Genomic DNA, 22,693 nt, shown 5'->3' with positions numbered 1-22,693 from the left:
GTTCACATGATGATATATGGATTTCTCAATGTAACTCAAACTCTGATATCCATATCACGGATACTGAAATTACTGCATCCACTTTTTCCTAGTTGCAATTATTAGCTTGTCCAACACAGAAACGCTCACCACATTATAATATTATTATATTTATTCTTCTTCTTTTTTTTTTTTTTTACTTCGTCTAAGTTCTTTATTTTGTTAACATATCACGTCAACCGTTTAACTAGCCAACTTACAAAGTCTGTGCAGAAGTAATTATGACAGTCCAGTTAATTAAGTAAAATAGCCGTTATATATATACCAGTTCAAGCTTTATTTCACAAGTTGAAGAGAATGAAGAATACTTTGAATAACAAGTTGATTGGAATTGAATAGTTTTCATGCATGGTTTAAGTTATAGTAGTGGATTTAATAACCAAGAGATTGAAGAAAATTTGCAGGATCTCTGGTCAATTTGATTTAAAGAACTGATTACACATAATGAAATTACTTTTAGCGGTTGACATTAATATATGTGATTGAGAATCTTTATTGGATATTTGTGTTTATTAATTGTCTTAAATTATTTCCAAAATAGGTGCATTTGTTGTGAAATTGGTCCCTTTGCCCTTTGTCATATTATCAGAACAACTAGAATGTGAATAATTTTAGGTTTCCCCCTTGCAAGTATATATTTTATTTTGTTTTTCTAATAATAAAAATAATTAACACACTAGTTTAAGTTTGCAAAAGATGTTGTAGTTAACTTTTACATAAATTGATGACCCTCAGATCTAGTAATAATCTAATTAACAATATGAAATGTATTTATGAAAATTATATAATTTTTTTGTCAGTCACATGCTACTTTGCTCTGATTGTGCTAAGTCAAGCTGTTATTTGACAATAATTCAAGCAGACAGAAAGACATTGCTAGAAGAAGAAAATTCAGAATCGATTCTTATGGGATTAGTCTCACATAAGAAAGGCAAGAGACATCCAAGAAAAAAAAACGAAAAATAGTGTCGTAATTTTTCTTTACACCAGAAGTTGATAACTGTTTACAGTTTTCCCAATTCCAAGATCAAAGGTTTTGTTCTGATAATAAAAACAAAACATATCTGCAACAGTAGACATATATACGAATCATGTAAACACATTTAACTGCATAATTGTAATTAGAATCTGATATAATTAATCTATTTTGTATATAGAATATATATATATATATATATATGTGTGTGTTATTTGGAGGTTGTGCATTGCAGTATTGTCACGATTCCAGAAGGACAAATCACGTACCCACCTGTATTCACATGCGTGCCCATTAATCATCACAACAAAACAATATCCTCCATACACATATCCTGCTCCTACCTTGTCTCTTGCCTTCCATAAAAGCATTTCTTCCTCTGAACTCTCCTACACTCTTTTAGATTCCATTAGTGCTCAGCTATACTCTTCCTCCACCACATCTTCCACCCTTCTATGGACCATACTCCTTCCACTTCCTCTTTTATTAATCCTTTTTTTTAATCACATTACTCTTTCTTTAATGCAGATTCACCTCTTAATCTAATAACATTTTCATCTGCTAACAATATATGTTTATGATAAACCTTAACTTTAACATTTTAAATGAAGGTAGTTCGTTCTTTTTGATGTCATGAAAATCTACTTAGTTCCATTTGTACTGTAATTGTCATTAGCATAAAGGTTTTTTTTTTTTTTTTCCAGAGTCAAATAAAGAAAAAATCTCTGTGTGAATTTGTGATGTCTAATTACTTTCCCTACCCATCGAGTGTCTAAATTTCCCAGAAGGGAAGAGACCCAGATAATCAATTATTTCATCTCAAAATGGAAAATTTATGATTTTAAGGAATTTATAATGAGTAGAGGTAATGATTTTAATTCATCACTTATTTATTTTTAATATAATTATTTTAGTAAATAATTTATTATATTTAATGGTTTCATTAAAATAACTAATTGATGAAAGCGAAAAGTATAAATCTCTTATAATTACTAATACATTAATGATATTGTATTTTTTACATTATATATATTGTGTATAATGAATTCTAGTTGTTTAGAACAAAAGTTATAGTCAATGAAAGTCTTTATGATGAATAATATTTAGTATGCATAATGAAAAAATAAAATGCATTATGTTTATAGATTAACCGAAGGAGTTGATAGAGCAAAATATATGAGCCTCATAAAAACATATGGCAAGAAAAGGTTATGGTAGTCAATTCCAAGCATTAAAGTTGAAGTTAAAAACAAAGGTAAATATGTACTGACTGGCACATCATTGAAAATTTGACAATAAAAGAACAAGACTTGGTTGGGCCTGGGATCAACACTAGCTAGGTCATTATCATCTATTTGATTTAAATGTATTGTAAATATGTGCCACAAAATACAAAATTATACAGCCAACTCTTTTGTCTTCATAAACAGTGGCCTCGGATATATAATTAACTTTATCCCACCAATCTTTTTATCTTATATAGAAAAAAAATATTTCTCATCTAGCTGATTTTAATATTATCGTTTCAAAAATATCTTTTATTTTATGCAGGTTTTCAGATTCTTCATTAAAGTTCTAATATTGAAAGACGGTTTGGAATAAAAACATTTTTAATCAAAACTTTTTCTTTCTTTATGTTGCAGACTGAACAGAATATCAATTCAGACATACGAAAAAAGTGAATCTTTATCATCATATAGTTTAAATAAGCAGAATATATAAATCAAAATAGAGCAATATTCATACACAAAGTTCTGCATTGGATCATTTCAACCAAAAATATCATGAATCAAAGATGTGTTAGGAGCGTTTATTATCAGGTCAAAAACTATAGTTAATAGTCGAAGTATAACTTCTTTTATTTAAAAGTATAACAGTCTAAACGTCACGATTCGATTGTGATACATTCCATTTGACTTTTGACACGGAACAATTGATGTCACTTAAAACAAAATGATACCTTAGAATGATGAATGAGTCATGGAATCTTAGTGAGTATTTTCAAGAATGAAAGGAAAAAAAAAAAGTGTGTTGATTATAGGTGATGATAGGTCTTAGTTGATAAATTAGTGTTGTTAACAGTGAAACCTAAGTCCTTCATAGCTGGAATGTCCTTGGAGGGTTGAAGAGTTGTTAGTTGCAATAAAGTTGGAGAGTGAGAAGATTCTGTTTTGGATTTGAATGTTTTTACTTACGCATGTTTCATGATCCATGAATATGATATGTACGGTACACTTTTTTTGTATGATTGGAGTGATGCATGTGTAGGTATATATATAATATGGTGGATGATTATTACTATATCATGCTGCTTAATCTCAGAGGCCATTATTTTCAGAAATGATTTTAATTTAGTAAATGATATGATGATGAGTGAATATTAATATTAATAATATTATATATATGTATTGCTGACCTGTACGCGTTTTTGTGTCCATTAGTATAATAATATCACGTGACCAAATGAGAGCAGAATGAAACCAGAAACAGAAACATTTTTTAGGGTCCAATTATGCAGAGAATTCTTTTGCTCGTTTCAGAAAAGTTTCTCGTGACATTCCAAATTATTTTTAAATCAATCTCTAATGTTTGTCTCTATATATGAAAGTGAAACCCTTAGCAGATTCACACATTTCACAGAACCTCCATTTTATCTAACTGCTGCATATATATACAGAAAGATAAAAAATAAAAAATAAAAACTGTTATTTATCTTTATTACTGCTTTTTTATATCTAAAAAGCGCATTATTTGTAAATGTTTATGAGTTTAATTTTGTTATATATATATATATATATATATATATATATATGAAAAACTATATATTGTGATGGTTTTGTAATATCGTACATTAGTGTGGTCTGAATCTTGTTACTTGCGAGATAGCAAAACTCACGTGAGTTGCACTTTGGAAAAGTACATTCACATGCCAATGTGTGACAATGGAAACAAAATTTATTAAAAGTATAAAGTTGAGTGACAAGTGCTTTTGTTGTTCATGAACAGGCAAGAGAATCATGTAGCATTGGCCACAATGCAAGAATCTATCAAGATAATATAAACAAAAAGACCAAACATTTCATTGTATATATACGCATATATATATCTACAAACATTAGGGTAAAATGTATATACAGTGTTTACAGTTTTGGGTAATCACAATGATTTTGGTTTTGGTGTCAACTTTTTTATAAATTCAGTGATCTATCATTTGAGCATGTTATAATCTTTCTATATTTTTAGTCTATAATTCAATAGAATATATTAGTTACAATTGAGGTTAGAAATTTCATATCGATAAGATGATACAAAGTGAAAAATCTCATTTTACAAATATATAAGTATATATGGTGTAAGATTGAGTTAGATTTAAAATTCATTTAATTTGATATCAAGATTTAAAATTCACTTTTTAATATTTTTAAATTATATTTTTAGTTTTAAACATTAGAAGCTGAAGATTAAATTTTTGTAATCAAAATATGACCGTGATTATTATGTTCCGGTATATAATAATTAGTCTTATTGCAGACAAAAGTGTATATTTTAAGAATCTATCTACTAAATAGTATCGTCCTGAATTTAACGTTTGTTTTTATTTAGCATAGGTTATCCATTAGATGGATTGGACCTTGAGTTCAGTCTGAAGTACTTTCCATACCTTTTTACTCTTTGTAAATAATATGTACCATAAAAGATGAACAAACCTACATTAAAAGAAAAGTTAAATATTTTATGTTTGTCTTTGTAATCTATAGAAATTCATTATTTAAATTTCGAAAATTATCAATGGTTAGTTACAAATAGTATTAAAAACTAGAGAAGAAAATAAATCAAGTATATAAGGTAGTATCTGCCCGTTGTTTTGTTTATTAAAAAAAAATCGTGTTATTTGTTTTGTTACTTGTTGGACATTCTGAAAAATACCTATATTATATTTTTATATCTACATACATTAATTAATATTCGCAAATATTTTTATATGTTTTTCTAAAATTTTAAATAAAATTACTTAAAAATATAAACTTGGATAAACAATTTTAATTTTTAACCATAATTCAAATAGAATTATTCAATAAAATATTAATATAAATAAACTTGATTTTTTTAAAAAGAAAATTTAAATAAGTTATTTCAAAATACAAATTTTCAAAACTTAATCTTTCATAAAATAATTTCAATTTTATAAGTCTAAATAAAAATAAATAAAAATATATAAAGTGAAACGATTAATATTTCTTTCATTCATACATTCATACTTTTATCTTGATTACTTTAATTTAAAAGAAATACTATGATTCGGTATTCATTTTATCAATAAGTGGATATTTAAATATTCATACTTATTATCTATGATCCATTAGAATTATTCATACGGTGTTGATCGTCGATATCCACATGTGAATTTTTTTGTCGTTCAAGTAACATGATAAAAAAAAGTTGTCTTTACTGAATGAAATTTATTCCCATAGTAAAGTTAAATATAAAGCATTATTTTTTTTATCATATATATATATATATATATATATATATATATATATATATATATATATATATATATATATATATAAACATACATTTTTGAAATAAAAGTTATTTATTTCTTAAAAGGTTATAATTTTAATTTTTTAGAGAGGCTAAAATAAAGTAAAAAAAATTAAAACACTCAAAATTATAATTCATTTATTCATTGAATCAAAAACCTAGTAGTCGACTTAACTTAAATTCATATAAACTGATAAACAAAGGGACAGAAGAAAACATTATCTAATTTAATTTAGTTGACTAGTCTTATAATAATGTGTTCGAAAACTATTGAATTGTTGGGAGATCTGTTTTCACATCTCTATTATTGTGTTTGTATTTTAATTTTCTCCCCATTCCAAATAATGTGAAAAATAGGGTTTTGATTTGGAAGAAGAATAAAAAGGATCATTGTAGAGTTTGTAAGCATATGGTTTATATAGGTAGCAAGACAAACCCTACATATCCTATATGTTGCTGTTGTGACTGTGTTTTCTGCAATTAGATCAAATCTTTTTCATTATCCACATTATACCATTTTATCTTTTCCCACTCATTAGATTAAGAAAACATGTATAATTCTTTTTTCTTTTTTTTCAAAGTTTGAGAATAAAAAATATGTTATAATCTTTTATGAGAATTTTGTTTGTGAATCATTAGTGGCAAAACCTTTTTCCTTGTTTAGCATTGACTTTTGGATGTATAATTAAATTGGTCGCTTCTCCAATAACATAGGGAAAAAAACACCTTTTAAAAGATTGTCCTTTAAAATCCTTTGTTTAATCATAGATCGATTGAGGTTAAATTAGATAAATGAGTTGAAGTTAAGTATTAATTATAAATTTGACATAAAAAACAATAAAGGCATGAAAATAGGTTGGAATAAGTTCACGGACTTGAATTGGAATGAGTTGGAAAACATTATTCATTTCAATTATATAGGAAAACTACTCTGTCCACTGAACCCCACTCACCACTCACACATATGGATTATAACATATGCTTTGGAAGTTTTTATACCATTTTTTGCTTATAAAATTATGCATGCATATTCATAAATGATTTTCTAATAGACTTGGTTTTGCCAATTAAAATAATATTAGAAATGAAAATTAAACGTGTTTGCAAAGAAGTGATTTTTTTAAATTTTCATGATTTAATTCTACTATTAAGTGAAATAAGTTTAGTTGTGTTAATTCATACCACCATTTAATAATCTCAATTTTAACATTTATTTTATTCAAATTAAATTAACATGAAGTTAATCAAACTCAAAATTAAAATTAAGATCTATACGGTCAAATTGAATTCATGTTGATTTTTTTGAATGTAGATTTGGTATAAGTATAAATTTTAAAACTTCAATTCACAATATAACATATGTATGTAAATAATAATTTTGAGAAGATCAGACGTTGTTTGTATAGATCTTCTATATTAATTGTGTGATTTTTTTTATATATTAAGATAGTGTTTAAATTGTTTGTACCATTTGACAAGTTTCACTTTAAATATCAATTTAAAATATAGTTTAATACATAGAAAAGAAAAATTAACATTATTGAATTAAAAAAATCATATCTATTATTTTTAAAATTTGAAAACTAAAACATATAAAAGTTTAGAATGAACACGAATTTCAATTTTTTTTTTCAATTGTAAACTAAAAACATATTTTACTATTATTTTGTTTTAACAAGAGATATGTTAGGTCTGAGATGTGGGGACGTAGAAAGAATGTGATCTGAATCGCAAAGAAAAATGGTGTAATAAAAAAAAGAGAGTTAAGAATAAAACAGAGGAAAAGACATGAATGATGAAGCGAGGCATAGAGTGTTCACAGGTTGTTGTTGAGAAGGCTGCAAAAGCCATCAGAAGAAACAATGAAAAGGCTCAAAAATGGCAGAGATCCAGAAACACTACTTGTGCATGCTTATGTTATCATCAGGTCTTTTCTAAGGGAGACATATCTCACCACCACCTTCATTATTTTTACTTTTATTTTTCTTCTGCCTCGTCCAATAGTTTCAAATTGATCAGAGATCGAGATTTAAGACGATTTTCTTTATCATTTGAGACGTCTTTTAAAAATAAAATCTTAATGGAATTGACACTTCAAATTAGACAATCCCTCAGACGAATAATAATGTTCTAATCGGAACAATTTCAAACTCTTTCTGTGAATTTCTTAGTTTCAAAACTATGCCGTTTCACATTTATCTACCTGTGATTTGCCAGCAGATTCATGCACTCAGGAGGAACAAGCTTCATTTCATGGTAAAAATATATTGAAAACGACGTCACTCCAAATTTGAAAACCACCACTCTAGGGAGAGTGTCAGCTCTCACTGTGACCCTCACCAGATTCACTACCTATACTATGTGCTATACTGTATGCTACATACTATACAGTATACAGTATACACTATACACTATATGCTATACTACAGTATACACTATACACTATATGCTATACTATATGCTATACAGTATATTGTAGTATCAATAATATCTGGTGGGTCACGCAAGGATATTTAAAAAATACACTTTAACCTATATGATTTTAGTATATGATTGATTTGGTCTTTTGAGGATAATATGAATGTAAAATTAAAGTTAGTTCTTTTAGTTTTAATTAATTAACTCGACATGTTCTGTGGAAGGCCCAATAATAATTTTATGCTGGGCTTGTTCCGAGGCCCATGTAAGTGGAGCACGACAATATGGTATTCCTGCTGCACAACGTAACCTCGTACAGTACTACCGCTGTTACTGAAAACCGTTGTGTTTGAATTGGAGAGACAGTTGCACACTGAACCATGGTGATTGCAGGTGGGAGAATGGTGAAGAAAGCAAAAGGAACGTCATTTCTGGTATTCCTGCTTGGTTTTCTGGTATAGAAAAATGCTCTATAACCTTAAATTTTTCAACAACTTTACCTTCTTTCTTCTTGTTGATACCCTTGCCTACAATGGTGCTGTGATTGAACCTATTATGTAATTTGACATGGCTAGGTGAAGTTAAGCATTGAAAAGCACAGCGAAAAAGTGTTCCGATGCGAACAAGGGCTCTAGAAACTCTAGCCTCGTCTCCAATACGAAAGAGGCAAATCAGGGTGGTCATAAGGTCAGTGAGTTGTACATTGTTGCAGAAAGGATGATGCAGTAGGAGTAGGAGTTGCACATGTTTGAATAGTATCCTCAGCTGCAATCATATTTCGTTTGGACCACTGAGGTTAGTTACTTTTTCCCTTTTTCTCTTTTCATCCTATGCTGGATCCATTACTATATTAGACCAAAAGGTGTAGCTCATAACCTTTCTACTTAAGACTGTCTAGTTCAACTGTCACAATTCCTTGTGACTATCTCTTTCAACAATTGTTTTAACAATTGTTCTACTAGAAATCGTAATTTTTTATTGTGATTCGGTCCATCTGATTTATACTATACTATAAGATAATGTGCAACCTGCGACACGGTTCTCCTAAATAATTGTCAATTAAGAATTAAACTCGTGAACTTGGGTTGCTATGCTAAAGTAGAAAACGTTGTCATGGTTAACTATAGCTTTTTTCTTAGTAGTAAGGGTTATCCAGAACCCGTAATCTCTGTCTCCCTAACAAATTGATATCCAGAACAAGAAGATCTTGGTACTTAGACAAAAGAAGAGAGTTTTTTTTCTCATGGTGTAGTTTGCCATCATCATGACGGCTCTCAACGAGCACATTCCTAGAAATTTGTTGTTCTTGATAGCAAGAATTGAGACAAATGGAATGTTTAGATGAATACATTGTTTGGTTTCCAGGATGTTCTTGATATTATCAAGAATGGTAAGGAACCACTTGTTGGACATGCAACCTCTGCTTCCCTAATAATCCAAACCATTACCTAAATTTTTCTTTATTAACTTCTCTTGTCCCTAACGATCTTTGTCGGGATGATTTGGCCGTGATTGAATCCAAACCATTACCGACGTTATGTTTTTTGATCCAAAATATTGGTTTACATTTGTGTTTGGGAAAAGGGCTGTTAAATGCAGCATTTTCTGATACTATCATGCAGATGGGGACAACAAGAAGTGGTAAAAGGTACACTTCAGAAATTTTGCATTTTATATTTCGTTTTATCTTTGTTGAAGTTTAATGTTATTTGATAACAGCTGTTAGCCCAAATAAATACTTAGGTATAGATGTTCACAAAAAACTAAGATACGATATGGAGAAATGTTACTTTATCATACAGATTTGGCTTATGGCTTTATAATTTCTTTTTGGAGAAATGTGGATCAAATACTGCATACTGCCTTCTTCAGAAACACAATTACTACCATATTTTCATACTTCAAGGTTCGTACTTTCTTCATTGTGATGATGTATTTTTTTAAACAGAGTCAACTTACAATTTTCCTTCCATAACCTTGTATGTTTTGTGGGACATTATGAATGCAATGTTTTGTATCATGGTTAGCCTCGATTTTAAGCAATGTTTTGAGTGTTATGCTAATTCGAAGTCACTATTTACAACATTATGTCACTGAAGAATTTATTCAGTGTAGTGTAAAATGTTTAAACTCTCCTCCATTGTACATATAAGGTGGAGAAATGAATGGCAATGAAACCAATATATAGAAGTTTCAGAGTAAACAAAGAACGTGACATTAGTACTTCTGCTGATTCACATGAAATAAGGTCAAAGACTATTTAAGAAGGCTACAGAGGATTCTCTTATGCTGCTTTATTTTTATTTTTATTTATTTTGTGTTGCTTTAAAGTTGATTTAGTCTACCCTGAGAGCATCCATCTTTGACACTATCTTGAAAAGATTAAAAGATCATCATTTTGTATAATTATTTAGGTTTAAAGTATATTTTTATCATTGCAAATAACTTACATTAAAGGTGATTGTATATTCTTAGTTAAATACATGTTGAAGACTCAGAACAAATCCCTGTTTATGACATTGATTCGATTACTTGTAAAATCTGAATTACATGTTTTCGGCTATGTTGACTTGGTTCTTCTAAATGTTTTCATACATTGTCTCTAAAAGGTTCAGGGGGTCAACTGTTTTAGTATTTCTTCAGTCTGAACTTTGAGACAGAAATTCTACAAAAGTTTTCAGCCAACCTTTTTGAATCAAGATTTCAAAATATTCATTTAGAAAACAAGAAAAAAATAATAATGAAATAAGTTTTTCTACATAAGCTAAAGCTATAATCACAAATTCAAAACTTAACTGTTTGAAAAAAGTTAAATGTAAGAACTGGTATACATATTAATTTATCTCTGAATTATTTCTAAGTTTACGAAAAAATCATCTGTCAAATTAGAACGAGTGAGAGATTACAGAAGAGAGAACCGTCAAAAAATGAGGCTATCAGAGTCGTGATCTATCTTCAGTCTCATAGCTGACTATGAAATATACGAAAAGTCACTTTGAATTTCTGATTGGTAATAATAGACAACAAGCTCGTGCTAACAAAATTAATTAAGTAACTAATAAAAAGTGATTCCTTACCTCACTTTTCTACCGAGTTTAATTCTGATAATTCAAGAACACCAAACATGAGAGAAGAGAACCACTTATAAAGAGCGTTTGGTTTCTGCCCTATAAACCAACAAAACCTAAGCAAAAGCTTGTTTCTATAAGCTCTTATGGAGGCCAGTGGTTCTGAATCGGCATTGGAAGTCGCAGAAGGGTTGTCGAAGATGAGTGTTGTGGACGATAGCTTCTGCGTAACTTCCCCAACAGAAATAACTGTGAGAAAGAAATACTGCGGAGTGTTCTTAAAGCAAAGATACAAAGCATTAGACGTTAACGGTAATCTCTTGTTCCAAGTTGATGGCTCAAGCCTAGACGTTCGGAAGAAGAGAATCATGCGTGATGCTGCTGGTTCCCCCATACTTACAATGCGTGAGAAGGTAAACCTTTCTCTTTTTCATGCATGAATATTGTAGAAGAACGTAGTGTCTGATACTGATGAGATATTGCAGATTAATCTGAAATCGCTGAGGCATCGGTGGATGGTTCACAAAGGAAGAAGCTCGGAGGAGAAGGATCTGATATTTGGGGTTCAACGATCGCACCCTCTTGACATGAAGCCACGGCTTGATGTGTTCATGGCCACCAATATCAACGAAGCTATCAGCAGTTTTCAACTTGTTGGGAGCCACATCGAAAATTCCTGCAAAGTTTACAAAGGAGACACCGTCATTGCAGAGGTAAGTACGTGCTTTCAAAATGTTAATGAAAAAAAAAAAATTTGTAAGTTTAATCGGTCGGATGATATCCACTTTTGTTCAGATGTGTTAGTTTGGTATCTATTTTTTAAAATGTGTTAATTTAGTCTCAACTTTTGAAAAAGTGTCTTAATCAGGTCCTTTTCAAACAAAAATTACTAAATTCGTTAACTTAATTCATGACTTTTACCACTAAATCTTAATATAAATATCAATACTTAATTCTGTAAGTCATTTTAAATATCAACATCGTTAACCGTCTTAATAATTTTTTGCTAAAAATGATCTAATTGATACATCTTTTCAAAAATTGGGACTCAATTGACAACCTTTTAAAAACAAATACCAAACTGAGACATCTAAATAAAAGTGGATGTCATCTGACTAATTAAACCAAATTGTATTTTGATATCAACCAAAAACATGGTTGATATTACAAAAACTTGTTACTAGTGTTAGCTAATAAATAATATTGTCTTATATATATATAAAAAGAAAAAGAAGAAGTTAACTTTGTGTATAACGACTAAAACTAACTATAAACAAGATCCACCAAAAGAAAACATTGATTTCAACCTTGAATGAGCGAAGACATTTTACTATAAAATATTTCAAATTCTTTACAGAATAATCTTCTAAAATTCTTTATCGAAAATCGTTCAACTAAATTTATTTAATATTACTAAAGATATTTGAATTTTTTTTAGATAGTTAAATGTATAGTCTATATTGAATCTAAAAAATAAGATACCTCTGTATTGAGTTGAATTATATCATGACCATATATAGTTTATGTTGGTTAGTAATAGGAGTACCCTTTTGTTTTAACTCTTTTAATTAAAAAAAATTGTTCAAATTAATTAAACTTTCCAAAAGTATTCATAGAACTAAATTAAAGAAATGAAGTGACTCGAACTTCTTTTATAAATTAAATTAATTTATGCATCTATTTTCATAAAACTCTCTCATTTAACTTTTTCATTAGAAGAAAAAAATATTTTTTCCCAGTCAGTAAATTATGAAATAATTATAAATAAATGACTGAACTTAGATTATTAAGCGCAAAGTTCCTGATTTTTTTCTCTAAAAATGGAAAATTTACTACAACCAAAAAGATAAACTTCAACATGTTTGCAGGTAATTGATGTATATCCGAGGAACAACTTCAGTAATTGGACAGAAAGCTTTAGAGTCAAAATAAATGCAGGGGTGGACTATGCTTTCATTGTTGCTTTGCTTGTAATACTCACTGTAAATGATTACATATAATTGCAGAACAAAATTATTAATTCCATTGTATCCATTTTTTAAAATGTTTGTCACATCTTTAAAATATGTGTATATTAAAAAATAAGTAACATAACATATAGATCAATGGGGAGAGAGATCCAATCACATATACAATGAACTTGCTTATTTTAATAAATTTGTCTTCTGACTATTCCACCAGATGTGCCTTCACCACCAATATGACAGAAAACGAATTGTTAAAGAATTGATGAACAAAAAACAAAACAGAGAGTGAATAGTTTTTTAAATCCATGGATGTGACGTTGACTAAGATCTGTTCACAATAATGAACATCACCAACTACCAACATTTTAACAGGAAGTGTATATGCAACTGGGATTATGGCCCAAATTTGTCACCTTTCAACATTAAATTATGTTCATTTAAAGCAATGAGACTGGTTTTTGGATTTGGAGGATAAAGATCTTAGAAATGACTAAATTGTTCAGTTTTAGGAAGTAAAAAGTAAAAACTTCTGCAGACGTAATTAAGAAAAACTCAGTTCCACAGCTTAAATGATGTAATTTCTTATGCATATGCTTCTTATCTTACATAGCTAGATAGATCAATTTTACAACAAACAAATAATACTGAGATCCAACACCATCCTAAAAACTATAAACACCCGTGCTTCGACTGTCAAATGTTTCTACTATTGTCTCCCCCTCTGGATCTTTGCACTGATCAAAACTTTCATAAATTGGAATAGATAGAGAAAAAGAAGAAAACACCAATGATGAGCTTCTACTGAAAAAGTTTGTATATGTTGGTGGAGATTGCAATCACACTTGTTATTGCAGCTAGTATGACCATAACCAGTGCAATGATTTTGTCCCTTTTAGTTGCTATACCGTATGAATCCCTGTTATTTTTTGAAAGAAAAACAAATTAGAATGGGGTTTTGCTTATTTATTCGGAAACTGCAAGTCTTAAATGGAAGATAAATGAATAAGATTACAAGAGAAAGGAGTAGGGTAGATTACCTTAGAACAATAGCACCAGGAAAGACAAAGGAAAGACACACAGTAGAGGTTGATCCTACAAACTGAAAGATGTACCAAATATCTGGAACTGCTACAGCAGCAAGGTAGCTCAAGACTAGTAACACTATAGTGAGACTCACAAATCTCTTAGAATCTGTGGCTAATAGAGGCTTCTTGGGGAAGAAGAATTCGTCTATGTTGGTTCTCAAGGAGAAGTTCAGAAGTGGAAAAGTGAGTATAACATGAAATCCATAGCTTAATCGAACTAAAACATTGAGCAAGGAACCAACAGCAGATCCAGTATTCTGGTCAAAATTTACTAGAATATCAGATTGTGTGGAATCCCCAAACAAGAGATACCCAAACAGTCCTATGGAAAAGTAAATAGCTGCACAGAGCAGTAATGCTAATCGAACTGCTGTTGCCATATCTGATGCATTGGCAAGCTCAAACCCAATTGGATGCACTGCAATGCAATTAAAATTAATCATCAGCAATCAAATCTACTTAAGAAGGAAGGTTAACAAAACCACCATTGATGATAACTTGATAAGTACCATTAAAATGAAATGTGTAAGCTGTGACTATCACTGGAACTGCAGTAAACAGGTCAAAGAAAGTGGTTTGTTGGTCCAACCGAGGAATCAATTTAGGAGACTGTGTTCTTCCTTCTATAATAGCAATAATGGCCAACACAGTACAAGTTGCAACAAAGGCCACAGCAAGAAAAGTCGATATCGCAGAACTGAACTTCAACGACTCTGCAACCAACACACAATTGCATTTTTACAAAATAAAATGTTAGGCCTGACTCTGCACACCCATGCACATCTTATCCTATATCAATAACAAAAGAAACAAAACTTCTACTTTATTTTCTAATCAAAATTAAAGTGATGAAACTTCAAATCTAATAATAAAATAGCATCTAAATTTTGTTCTAATCAAAATATCATAATACAATTTTGAACCGTGAATCAAAGAGATATGTGATGAGAACTTACCTACACGACGGTACAAGACCAATGGAAGCAAAATCAAGAGCAAGATAACTAACAAAGCAAATTCCCTTGAATTCCACCATTGAACTCCAAACCATTGTTGCAAAACACCTAAGTGTACTTCCCCTTGGCGATTATTACCAGAAAACACATCCGCTGTTCATTCCATCAAATAACACTTCAAATAATTACTACAAGTTCATAACTAATCCAAGTAACCCAAGTTATCATAATTGATCTTTGAACAAAGTTTTTCTACAGGATTTTCTTAACGACTTCTTAGTGACTTTCTTTGCACAATAAAATTTGTTCATGCAAGAAATAAAATTTATAAAATATCTACAAAAGTAACTTTTCAGAAGCACTTTTTGTAGAAAAGTTAAAAAATAATATACAAGTTAATCTGTAAAGTAAATCTTGTTCATGCATAGACTAGGAGAAAATTATATGAACTTTACTTTGTCTATTATTAACAAATTTAAAAGAAAGTTAAATATTTGCTTACCAGCAATAATAAGGTACATAATTAAACACCCCATATTAGTAAGTACAACAGCGATCTGAGCTGCTATAGCTCCCACCGGTCCAAATGACTCTCTCATAACACCAGCATACGTTGTCGTTTCGCCAGCACGCGTGAACCTCATCAGGAACTCTACAGAAATTTCTGCCAGAAACGCAATCACTAGAATCAGCACCAAGGCCGGAATCACTCCCAGAACCTTCAAGGTTGCCGGAAGAGACATTATGCCAGCGCCGATTATGCTGTTAGCGACATTGAAAACAGCACCGGAAACCGTTGCCGGAGGAACACCACCCTTAGAGTCAGGGAGGAGAGGGACACGAGCTCCGGCCACCGGCGACATCAGCGATGATAAGTGTAGTGACTAATGTACATGATAGTTGGATTTATAGTTACTTTCCAATTATTAAGGTTGCGAGATTACGATAATGCCATTGATGAATTGGCATGGAGGTTAAAGGATAGAAGATAGAAGGGTAAGGTTGTAAATGCAGAAGTGTGAGGATTCGACGTCGTTTATCGCCGGATGGGTGAGAAACGTGGTGAATGTGGACAGCATCAAAGGAATGAACTTGGACGGGAATGCGCAGAATGGCAGTGTGGACCCTTTTCTTATTGGTCAATTACTTGTAACGTCTTAAAATATTTGTCTTGAAAGAGCTGTCTGTTTGTTCGCAAATTAATAATTTATCTTAACTTTTATATATAATTATTATATTTAATATTGGGTAACAAGAGTAAAATGAATGAATGTTTCATTCAGTGTATTGTAATGATAAATTTTGTATATTTATTTAATATACTAAATTATTTTAAGACCTAAAAATTAAAATAAATTTAATGGTTGAGATTGCAATAACTCAAATTTCTTCTAAAAATATACATTAAGTATTCAATAATTATAATACTCTTGTAATAATAATAATCGGAAATGTACCGATCCAATTAATGTATTGAATGGACGCGTGAAATTCTGCACCTGTCATAACTACCAACATCTCATTCCTTTCCACAACTTGTATTAAATGGAACTCATGTATCTCATCTAATCATGATCTTGTTAATCTCACTAACTTGTATAATCATCTTTCATATAATATTGTTTATCAAGTGAAGCCTTCATCGGTTTTCACCACCTAATTATCTTCGAGTTAGATAGAGTTAGATACTAGGAGAGTTAGGATAATCTCATATAACAAATCTCTTTCGATACATTTTGACTTATCCTAGATTAGTATTTTCTCATAAAAATAACTAATTCAAACTACTATATCACAACCATACATCAATGACTCAATCCAATTATCATCTCAAATTGAGGTATGAATTTAAAATACCAAAAATTTCTCGCAAAGCTCACATCTGTAATCGATTACCAGAAAAGGTAAAATGTGTATCATGTTCCTAATTAACTCATCAATCAAACAAAATTTAAAAATCACATATTCTAACTATGTAACCCAAATCAAACAATGCTAAAATAAATTCATAAATTTCTAAACAATAGATACCTCAATAAACTTCATATTCCTTAGTAATTAAATTTCTCATATCTTCATATTTATATTTTTCTATGCTTCTACTCTCTTAATGCTTCATCTTTCATATGATAATAAAATCATAAGTATAATCCCCTTAGTGTATCATAGACACTCAAACAACTTAAGCCAAATAAATCACTTAGTCATGCAATAAAAAAATCACATTCAATTAATAAAGTTTCTACTCATCTAACTCTTCCATCTCTACTTTCATACCAGATTCATAATGTAATAGCATTAACCATGACTCAACACATTCAAACTGGTAGTTTCATCCCATTTGGGAACTTCACAGTAAAGACCCAAAAATCTCTTCCTCTCACAAATTCTTAACTTTCTCTAATCCAAAGAAAATATCACCACTACTGATATTATGCATTAAACTTATACTTCTCTTAAGAAATTTTCAATTATGCTGCAACCTTCAATCACAACAATCATACCATCAATTATATTTCCAAAAACAAAACATTAGATGTTAAAAGAATGAAAATAGTTTTTCTTACCTAAAAAAAATAATCATTGGATTTACAAGATTAAAGGTTCGATCAATGAACAAGGCAAAATTTCAGGATCACAAACAGAGGGATTCATTAACAATGAAAGAGACGACATGAAACTGAATAAGAACTTACATACAAGGGAAAATAAATTGCTCTTATAGAATGGGTAGAATTTTCGAACTCACCATTTAGAGGGTTTGACTGATGGTTTTGATAAGATTATTCGCCAAGTAGTGTTGATTCCTCAAAAAGGTAAAAGCTGATTCAAAATTTTGAAAGAGAAAGAAAATTTTTTGAAGAGAACTAAGTTTATTGAGAAGAAAATGGTTTTGTGAAAAGGAACTTCTGAGGCTTCTCACATATAAGAAGACAACTTAGACCATATGAGTGATTAAAAATATTGAACAATTTAGTCTTTTATGACTAAACAATTTTTTTTACTAATTATGAAAATAAATGTAAATGTACATATAAGAAAAGAGGAAATAAAACCTTCAAAAGAAGAAACAATGCACAAAAAGAAAGAAATGACAAATAAAATATTAAAAAGATCTAAGTATAAGGTTGTCCTATGTAAATTTGTTTGAAACATAGCAGACCATAAATTACAAATGTTCAAATATCTCAATAATTTTTTTTGATGGCCATCTAGACACGTCAAATAGAGCTATGATGTGTGTTCTTGGAATTGTTTTAACCACAAATAATATATTCTAATAAAAATTTATAGCAAATACATTGTTAATAATACTAAAATATTAAAAATTATTATAGATATATTTCTACTTACACACACACACAAATATTCCAACATAAAATTATTTAATTTTATTTATAAATGGATTTTTTTTGGTTACTAGTTATAACCACATTTACCTAGACTCCAACATTAACTAGCTGCGGTTTTTTTATTAAAAAATCTCGTATACATAAAAAAATGTTGGTTTGATTTAATTTAGTTTTAGTTTAATATAGAAATGTAAATTAAATTAACTTTAGTCGTTTGATTTGAATTGAATTTTGAGTTTTTCCGTATAAAATTGTTAAATGTCGTGTCGTTAAAGATTTATGAAAAAATATCTATTATTGCTATATATCATGAATTCTCATATTTATAACATTAGTCACGTGAATTTTTTAGTAAAAATTATAATATAAGTTTGTTGTAATTTTGATAAATGAAATCAAACTCTAAATGAGTTTCTCCAAAGACAAAAATTTTAATGGTTAATTAACTCAAAGTTACATTTTTAATTAACTCTAAATGACTATTTGGTTCAATTTCGATTGACTGAATCTGTGATCTAGTTGAGAGGAAAAATCAGATAAAATATAAAAAGAAAAGATTTATTATTAAATTTTTGAATCAGTTTTCTGTCTTTTTGAACCTTCTTGCACCTGTTTAAGACCCACAACATAAAAACATGTGGAAGTAGAAGGCCCACAGATATCTCAATGTTATGGCAAATCAAAACACCATCAAAAGGATATTGTATTTTAAACAAATAACAAATAACTCAATGTTACGTTATGTAAAGGATATTCAATAAAAAATAAATAATAGCTTTTAAACAAATAATAAAACAATATTTAACATCATTGGTTCAACCTGGATTTAATGGATTTTTAAATTAGAAACTCCGTATCCATCAACTTCTCTAATTTAATTTAGATAACCTAACTAAACTAAAGATTTTGAATTTTAATTGATTCAATAATATGGATTCATCAAACGAATCAACCCCTTAATACATAAACACGGCAAATTTTAACCATTAACCATTCCCTGGATTCAAGTTGGTCCATATAGCAATTCCGCTTGTCCCAACAGCAAAAACAATGACCGAAATTGCAATCACTCGATCTTTTGTCTCTGATATGCCATGCATGTCCCTGCACTCAAATGAGGACAAGAATGAAGAACATTAGACTCTGTTTTTCTTTCCATCTCTTGGTAAAAACAGAAAACATCAATCTATATATAAATTAAACAAAGTTATAAATACATAAAAAGTAGTAAAAACTAGGGGATGAATTCAGTGATTTTTCCCATAACTATGTTCAATTTTCATTTTTTAAAGGGAGAAATATGTTTTTGACCCCTAACTTTCACTCAAAATTAGAATTAGTTCTTCTTTGAAATTTTGATCCAATTTACTTCTCTAACTTTTGAGATGCATTAATTTAATTATTTTAACAAAATTTTAATAAATTTGTTTGTCGTTTCAAACTTATTTCAGAATTGTATTTGAGTTTTGTACGATGTTTGATATATTTTCACTTCGGTGTCAACTTAAACACTGTCATAAATTGTGTTTGAAACATCAAATAAACTTAACAAAATTTGGTTAAAATAACTAATTCCACGTATTTCTATCGTTGGAAGACTAAAATAGATTAAAATTTCGAAGAGATACCGATTCTAATTTTCATTGAAAGTTAAAAAATCAAAAATATATTTAACCGAAAAAAATCAGTGAATTCGTCACCCAAAAATTGATAATAGCATACCTTAGAACAATTGCAGCAGGAAAGACGAACGAGGTGCAAACGACGGTTGTGGATCCCAAGAACTGAAAGAAATACCAAATGTTTGGGATGGCCACAGCCACCAAGTATGTGAGGGCAAGCAAAGACAGAGTGAGTGACACAAATCTTGGGGTGTCTGAAGCCAAGGGAGGTAAATTTTTGTTTGAGAAAATAAGTTCATCAATGTTGATCCTCAAGGAATAGTTCATGATGGGGAAGACAAGGGCAAGATGGAGTGCATAGCTTATTCTAACAATATCATTCAGCAATCGACCAACATGGGTATCAGAGTTTTCATCAAAGTTTACCAACACATCGGGCATGATTGAGTCCCCAAATAATAGGTACGCAAAGAAGCCAATGGCAAAGTAAACAACTATGCATATTACCAGAGAAATCTTCACAGCCTTACCCATGTGTCTAACTTTTCCAATCTCTGCTCTAATTGGATGAACTGCACCAAATCATGTGTTCATTCAATTTTTTTCTTCAAAATGAAAACAAAAAGTTATAAGTAATCATCAGTATGAAACTAACCATTGACATGGAATCCGAAACCAGTGACAAAAACAGGGATAGTGGTGAAAAGATCAAGGACTGTGACTTGAGAGAAATCAGGGACCATTCTTAGTGATTGAGTTTTGCCGGACAACAATGCACTGATCGCCATTGATGAGCATATTGCAAGAAAGACCAATGCCAGTAGGATTGATATTGCAGAAGTATACCTTAGTGAATCTGTTCACAGAAAACATCGAAAACAACTTGATTAGGCAATTGTTAAAGGGTGGCAATTAATTGCTTCTGCATTTGGGTAGTAACAAACAGTACTTACCAACACGACGTAACATTACGAGTGGAAGCATTATGAAGAGAACAACGATAAGAAGAGTAAAAGCACGAGAGGTCCACCAATTCATGCCAAACCATTCTTGTAGAACACCCAAGTGTGTAGTTCCGTTCGACTCATTTCCACACAGCACGTCTCCTTCATAAATCAACCCAATGAACACACTCAATTTTATATGTATCGCACACTTAAATACATATAACGCAGAGATATATTAGAAATATTTTTTAAATAAATCTAACATCTCGTTTAATAATTTTCTAATAATTGTATAGATTTAAATAAAGTTTAATCAATAGTAAATGTATATGAGAAAATATTGTATTAAATAGAGTATTGTTAAGGTTAACACTCAGATTCAAAAATGATATAAAGGCACATTAATCTTACTAAAAATTATTTCATCCGTCCACACTAACAATAGTTTTAGCTTTATTAGGAAAAAACAATCAAACTAAGTGATATTTTCAATAATACATTAATTTTTATTTTTACTTGATACATAATGAACTATTCTCTGTTTCAGTTAAAGTAAAATATTTATTAAAAATGAGATTATTTTAATAAAATCGTTTCAAAATAGTATACCTATTATTGTTGGAAAAAAAACCTTAAATGGTAACCATAATAATGGACATTTTAATAATTATTTATTGTATATCCTACTCCCATAATTGAAATCAATTATTAGTCTGCTTCATCCGCAAGTGGCCACAGAACCACTGAAATCTTCATTTCTCAGGAACACGAGAAGTCCAGGTAAAAAGAAAAGGCTAAAAATAATCACAAGTTCCCTCTTCTTTAATTTTTTTTTCTACTGGTTTAGCAATAATTTGATTCCAATACTTGTGCATTTTCATTCTTATATTCAAGTAAAAATAAAATGAAAAAAAAAAATCATGCATAGCTAAGAACTCCAAAAATAAGGAAGAGGAAGTTACCTAGAATAATGAGATATATAATAAGGATTCCGAAATTGGTTATGAGAACGCAAATCTTAACGGCGAGGGATCCAACGGACCCAAACGATTCACCCATCATGCCCGCGTAAGTAGTGGATTTTCCGGAACTCGTGTACCTCAGCATAAACTCCACGGTCACATCTGTTACAAGTGCCACCAACAGGATCACCACGAACCCCGGAACTATGCCCAGCACCTTCATCGTCGCCGGAACCGACATGATTCCGGCGCCGATCATGGTTGTCGATATGTTGAACACCGCTCCGCTGATTGACCCATTCGGCGCACTCCGATGCTCCGCCGAGTGCCCGCACTCCGGCGACAGGAGCGGCTGGACTGCTTCAATGATGTCGGAGTGAGATTCAATCTTCATTCGGAAATCATGAATGTTGTGTATCGGAAGAAGAGTGGAGACACAAGCACGCCATTTTTATCCTTTTCTATTACCTCCTTTTATCAGTGACAAAAAAAAAACAAAACTCCTTATTTAAAAAACAACTCAATCAACATTCTTTGTTTTTTATTTTATTTTTTATTTTCTTTATCTGTTTCTAACTATCTATGACTTTGATTAGTCTCGAAAAGTATCCGTCAAATCAACAAAGCACTGTCTTCTTTTTCTGTTTCATATATTATTCTCTTAATTAAAATACAAAAAAAGTGTTTAGAACCATAAATTTAGATTTTTTTTGTAATTAAAATGAAGTTGTGATATTACATATATGACGTGTAAT

The 22,693-nt window shown here is 30.2% G+C and overlaps 3 protein-coding genes across 3 annotated transcripts; 1 reads left to right on the top strand and 2 right to left on the bottom strand.

Moving 5' to 3' along the window:
- The first annotated feature begins 8,318 nt into the window (after positions 1-8,318).
- Positions 8,319-13,443, top strand: LOC114195435 (protein LURP-one-related 10-like). The gene is made up of 4 exons (XM_028085910.1): positions 8,319-8,433; positions 8,554-11,459; positions 11,532-11,759; positions 12,915-13,443. The coding sequence occupies exons 2-4, from the start codon at positions 11,193-11,195 to the stop codon at positions 13,044-13,046; spliced, it is 627 nt and encodes a 208-aa protein (XP_027941711.1). The 5' UTR covers positions 8,319-8,433; positions 8,554-11,192; the 3' UTR covers positions 13,047-13,443.
- Positions 13,444-13,554: 111 nt separating this feature from the next.
- On the bottom strand, positions 13,555-15,951 carry LOC114195434 (amino acid transporter AVT6C-like). Its single transcript, XM_028085909.1, has 5 exons — positions 15,557-15,951; positions 15,055-15,207; positions 14,608-14,811; positions 14,051-14,516; positions 13,555-13,929 (listed from the first exon to the last, which is right to left on the bottom strand). The coding sequence occupies exons 1-5, from the start codon at positions 15,915-15,917 to the stop codon at positions 13,812-13,814; spliced, it is 1,302 nt and encodes a 433-aa protein (XP_027941710.1). The 5' UTR covers positions 15,918-15,951; the 3' UTR covers positions 13,555-13,811.
- A 3,209-nt stretch (positions 15,952-19,160) lies between these two features.
- On the bottom strand, positions 19,161-22,426 carry LOC114193174 (amino acid transporter AVT6C-like). Its single transcript, XM_028082888.1, has 5 exons — positions 21,939-22,426; positions 20,983-21,135; positions 20,685-20,885; positions 20,130-20,601; positions 19,161-19,511 (listed from the first exon to the last, which is right to left on the bottom strand). The coding sequence occupies exons 1-5, from the start codon at positions 22,330-22,332 to the stop codon at positions 19,394-19,396; spliced, it is 1,338 nt and encodes a 445-aa protein (XP_027938689.1). The 5' UTR covers positions 22,333-22,426; the 3' UTR covers positions 19,161-19,393.
- Between the last annotated feature and the right edge of the window lie 267 nt (positions 22,427-22,693).

This window comes from Vigna unguiculata, chromosome 8 (genome assembly GCF_004118075.2).
Source record: "Vigna unguiculata cultivar IT97K-499-35 chromosome 8, ASM411807v1, whole genome shotgun sequence".
NCBI classification, from domain to species: Eukaryota; Viridiplantae; Streptophyta; class Magnoliopsida; order Fabales; family Fabaceae; genus Vigna; species Vigna unguiculata.
The sequence above is the reverse complement of the archived record's forward strand: the minus strand, read 5'-3'. Positions and strand labels throughout refer to the sequence as shown.

Bases quoted from the DNA above. Each gene is read 5' to 3' on its own strand.
- LOC114195435 (XM_028085910.1), top strand. From the start codon at position 11,193: ATGGAGGCCAGTGGTTCTGAATCGGCATTGGAAGTCGCAGAAGGGTTG. The intron at 11,460-11,531 runs GTAAACCTTTCT...GAGATATTGCAG, and splicing joins TACTTACAATGCGTGAGAAG to ATTAATCTGAAATCGCTGAG. The intron at 11,760-12,914 runs GTAAGTACGTGC...ACATGTTTGCAG, and splicing joins GAGACACCGTCATTGCAGAG to GTAATTGATGTATATCCGAG.
- LOC114195434 (XM_028085909.1), bottom strand. From the start codon at position 15,917: ATGTCGCCGGTGGCCGGAGCTCGTGTCCCTCTCCTCCCTGACTCTAAG. The intron at 15,208-15,556 runs GTAAGCAAATAT...TGGAATGAACAG, and splicing joins TATGTACCTTATTATTGCTG to CGGATGTGTTTTCTGGTAAT. The intron at 14,812-15,054 runs GTAAGTTCTCAT...TGTTGGTTGCAG, and splicing joins GGTCTTGTACCGTCGTGTAG to AGTCGTTGAAGTTCAGTTCT.
- LOC114193174 (XM_028082888.1), bottom strand. From the start codon at position 22,332: ATGAAGATTGAATCTCACTCCGACATCATTGAAGCAGTCCAGCCGCTC. The intron at 20,886-20,982 runs GTAAGTACTGTT...TTCTGTGAACAG, and splicing joins CGTAATGTTACGTCGTGTTG to ATTCACTAAGGTATACTTCT. The intron at 20,602-20,684 runs GTTAGTTTCATA...GATTTGGTGCAG, and splicing joins TTTCGGATTCCATGTCAATG to TTCATCCAATTAGAGCAGAG.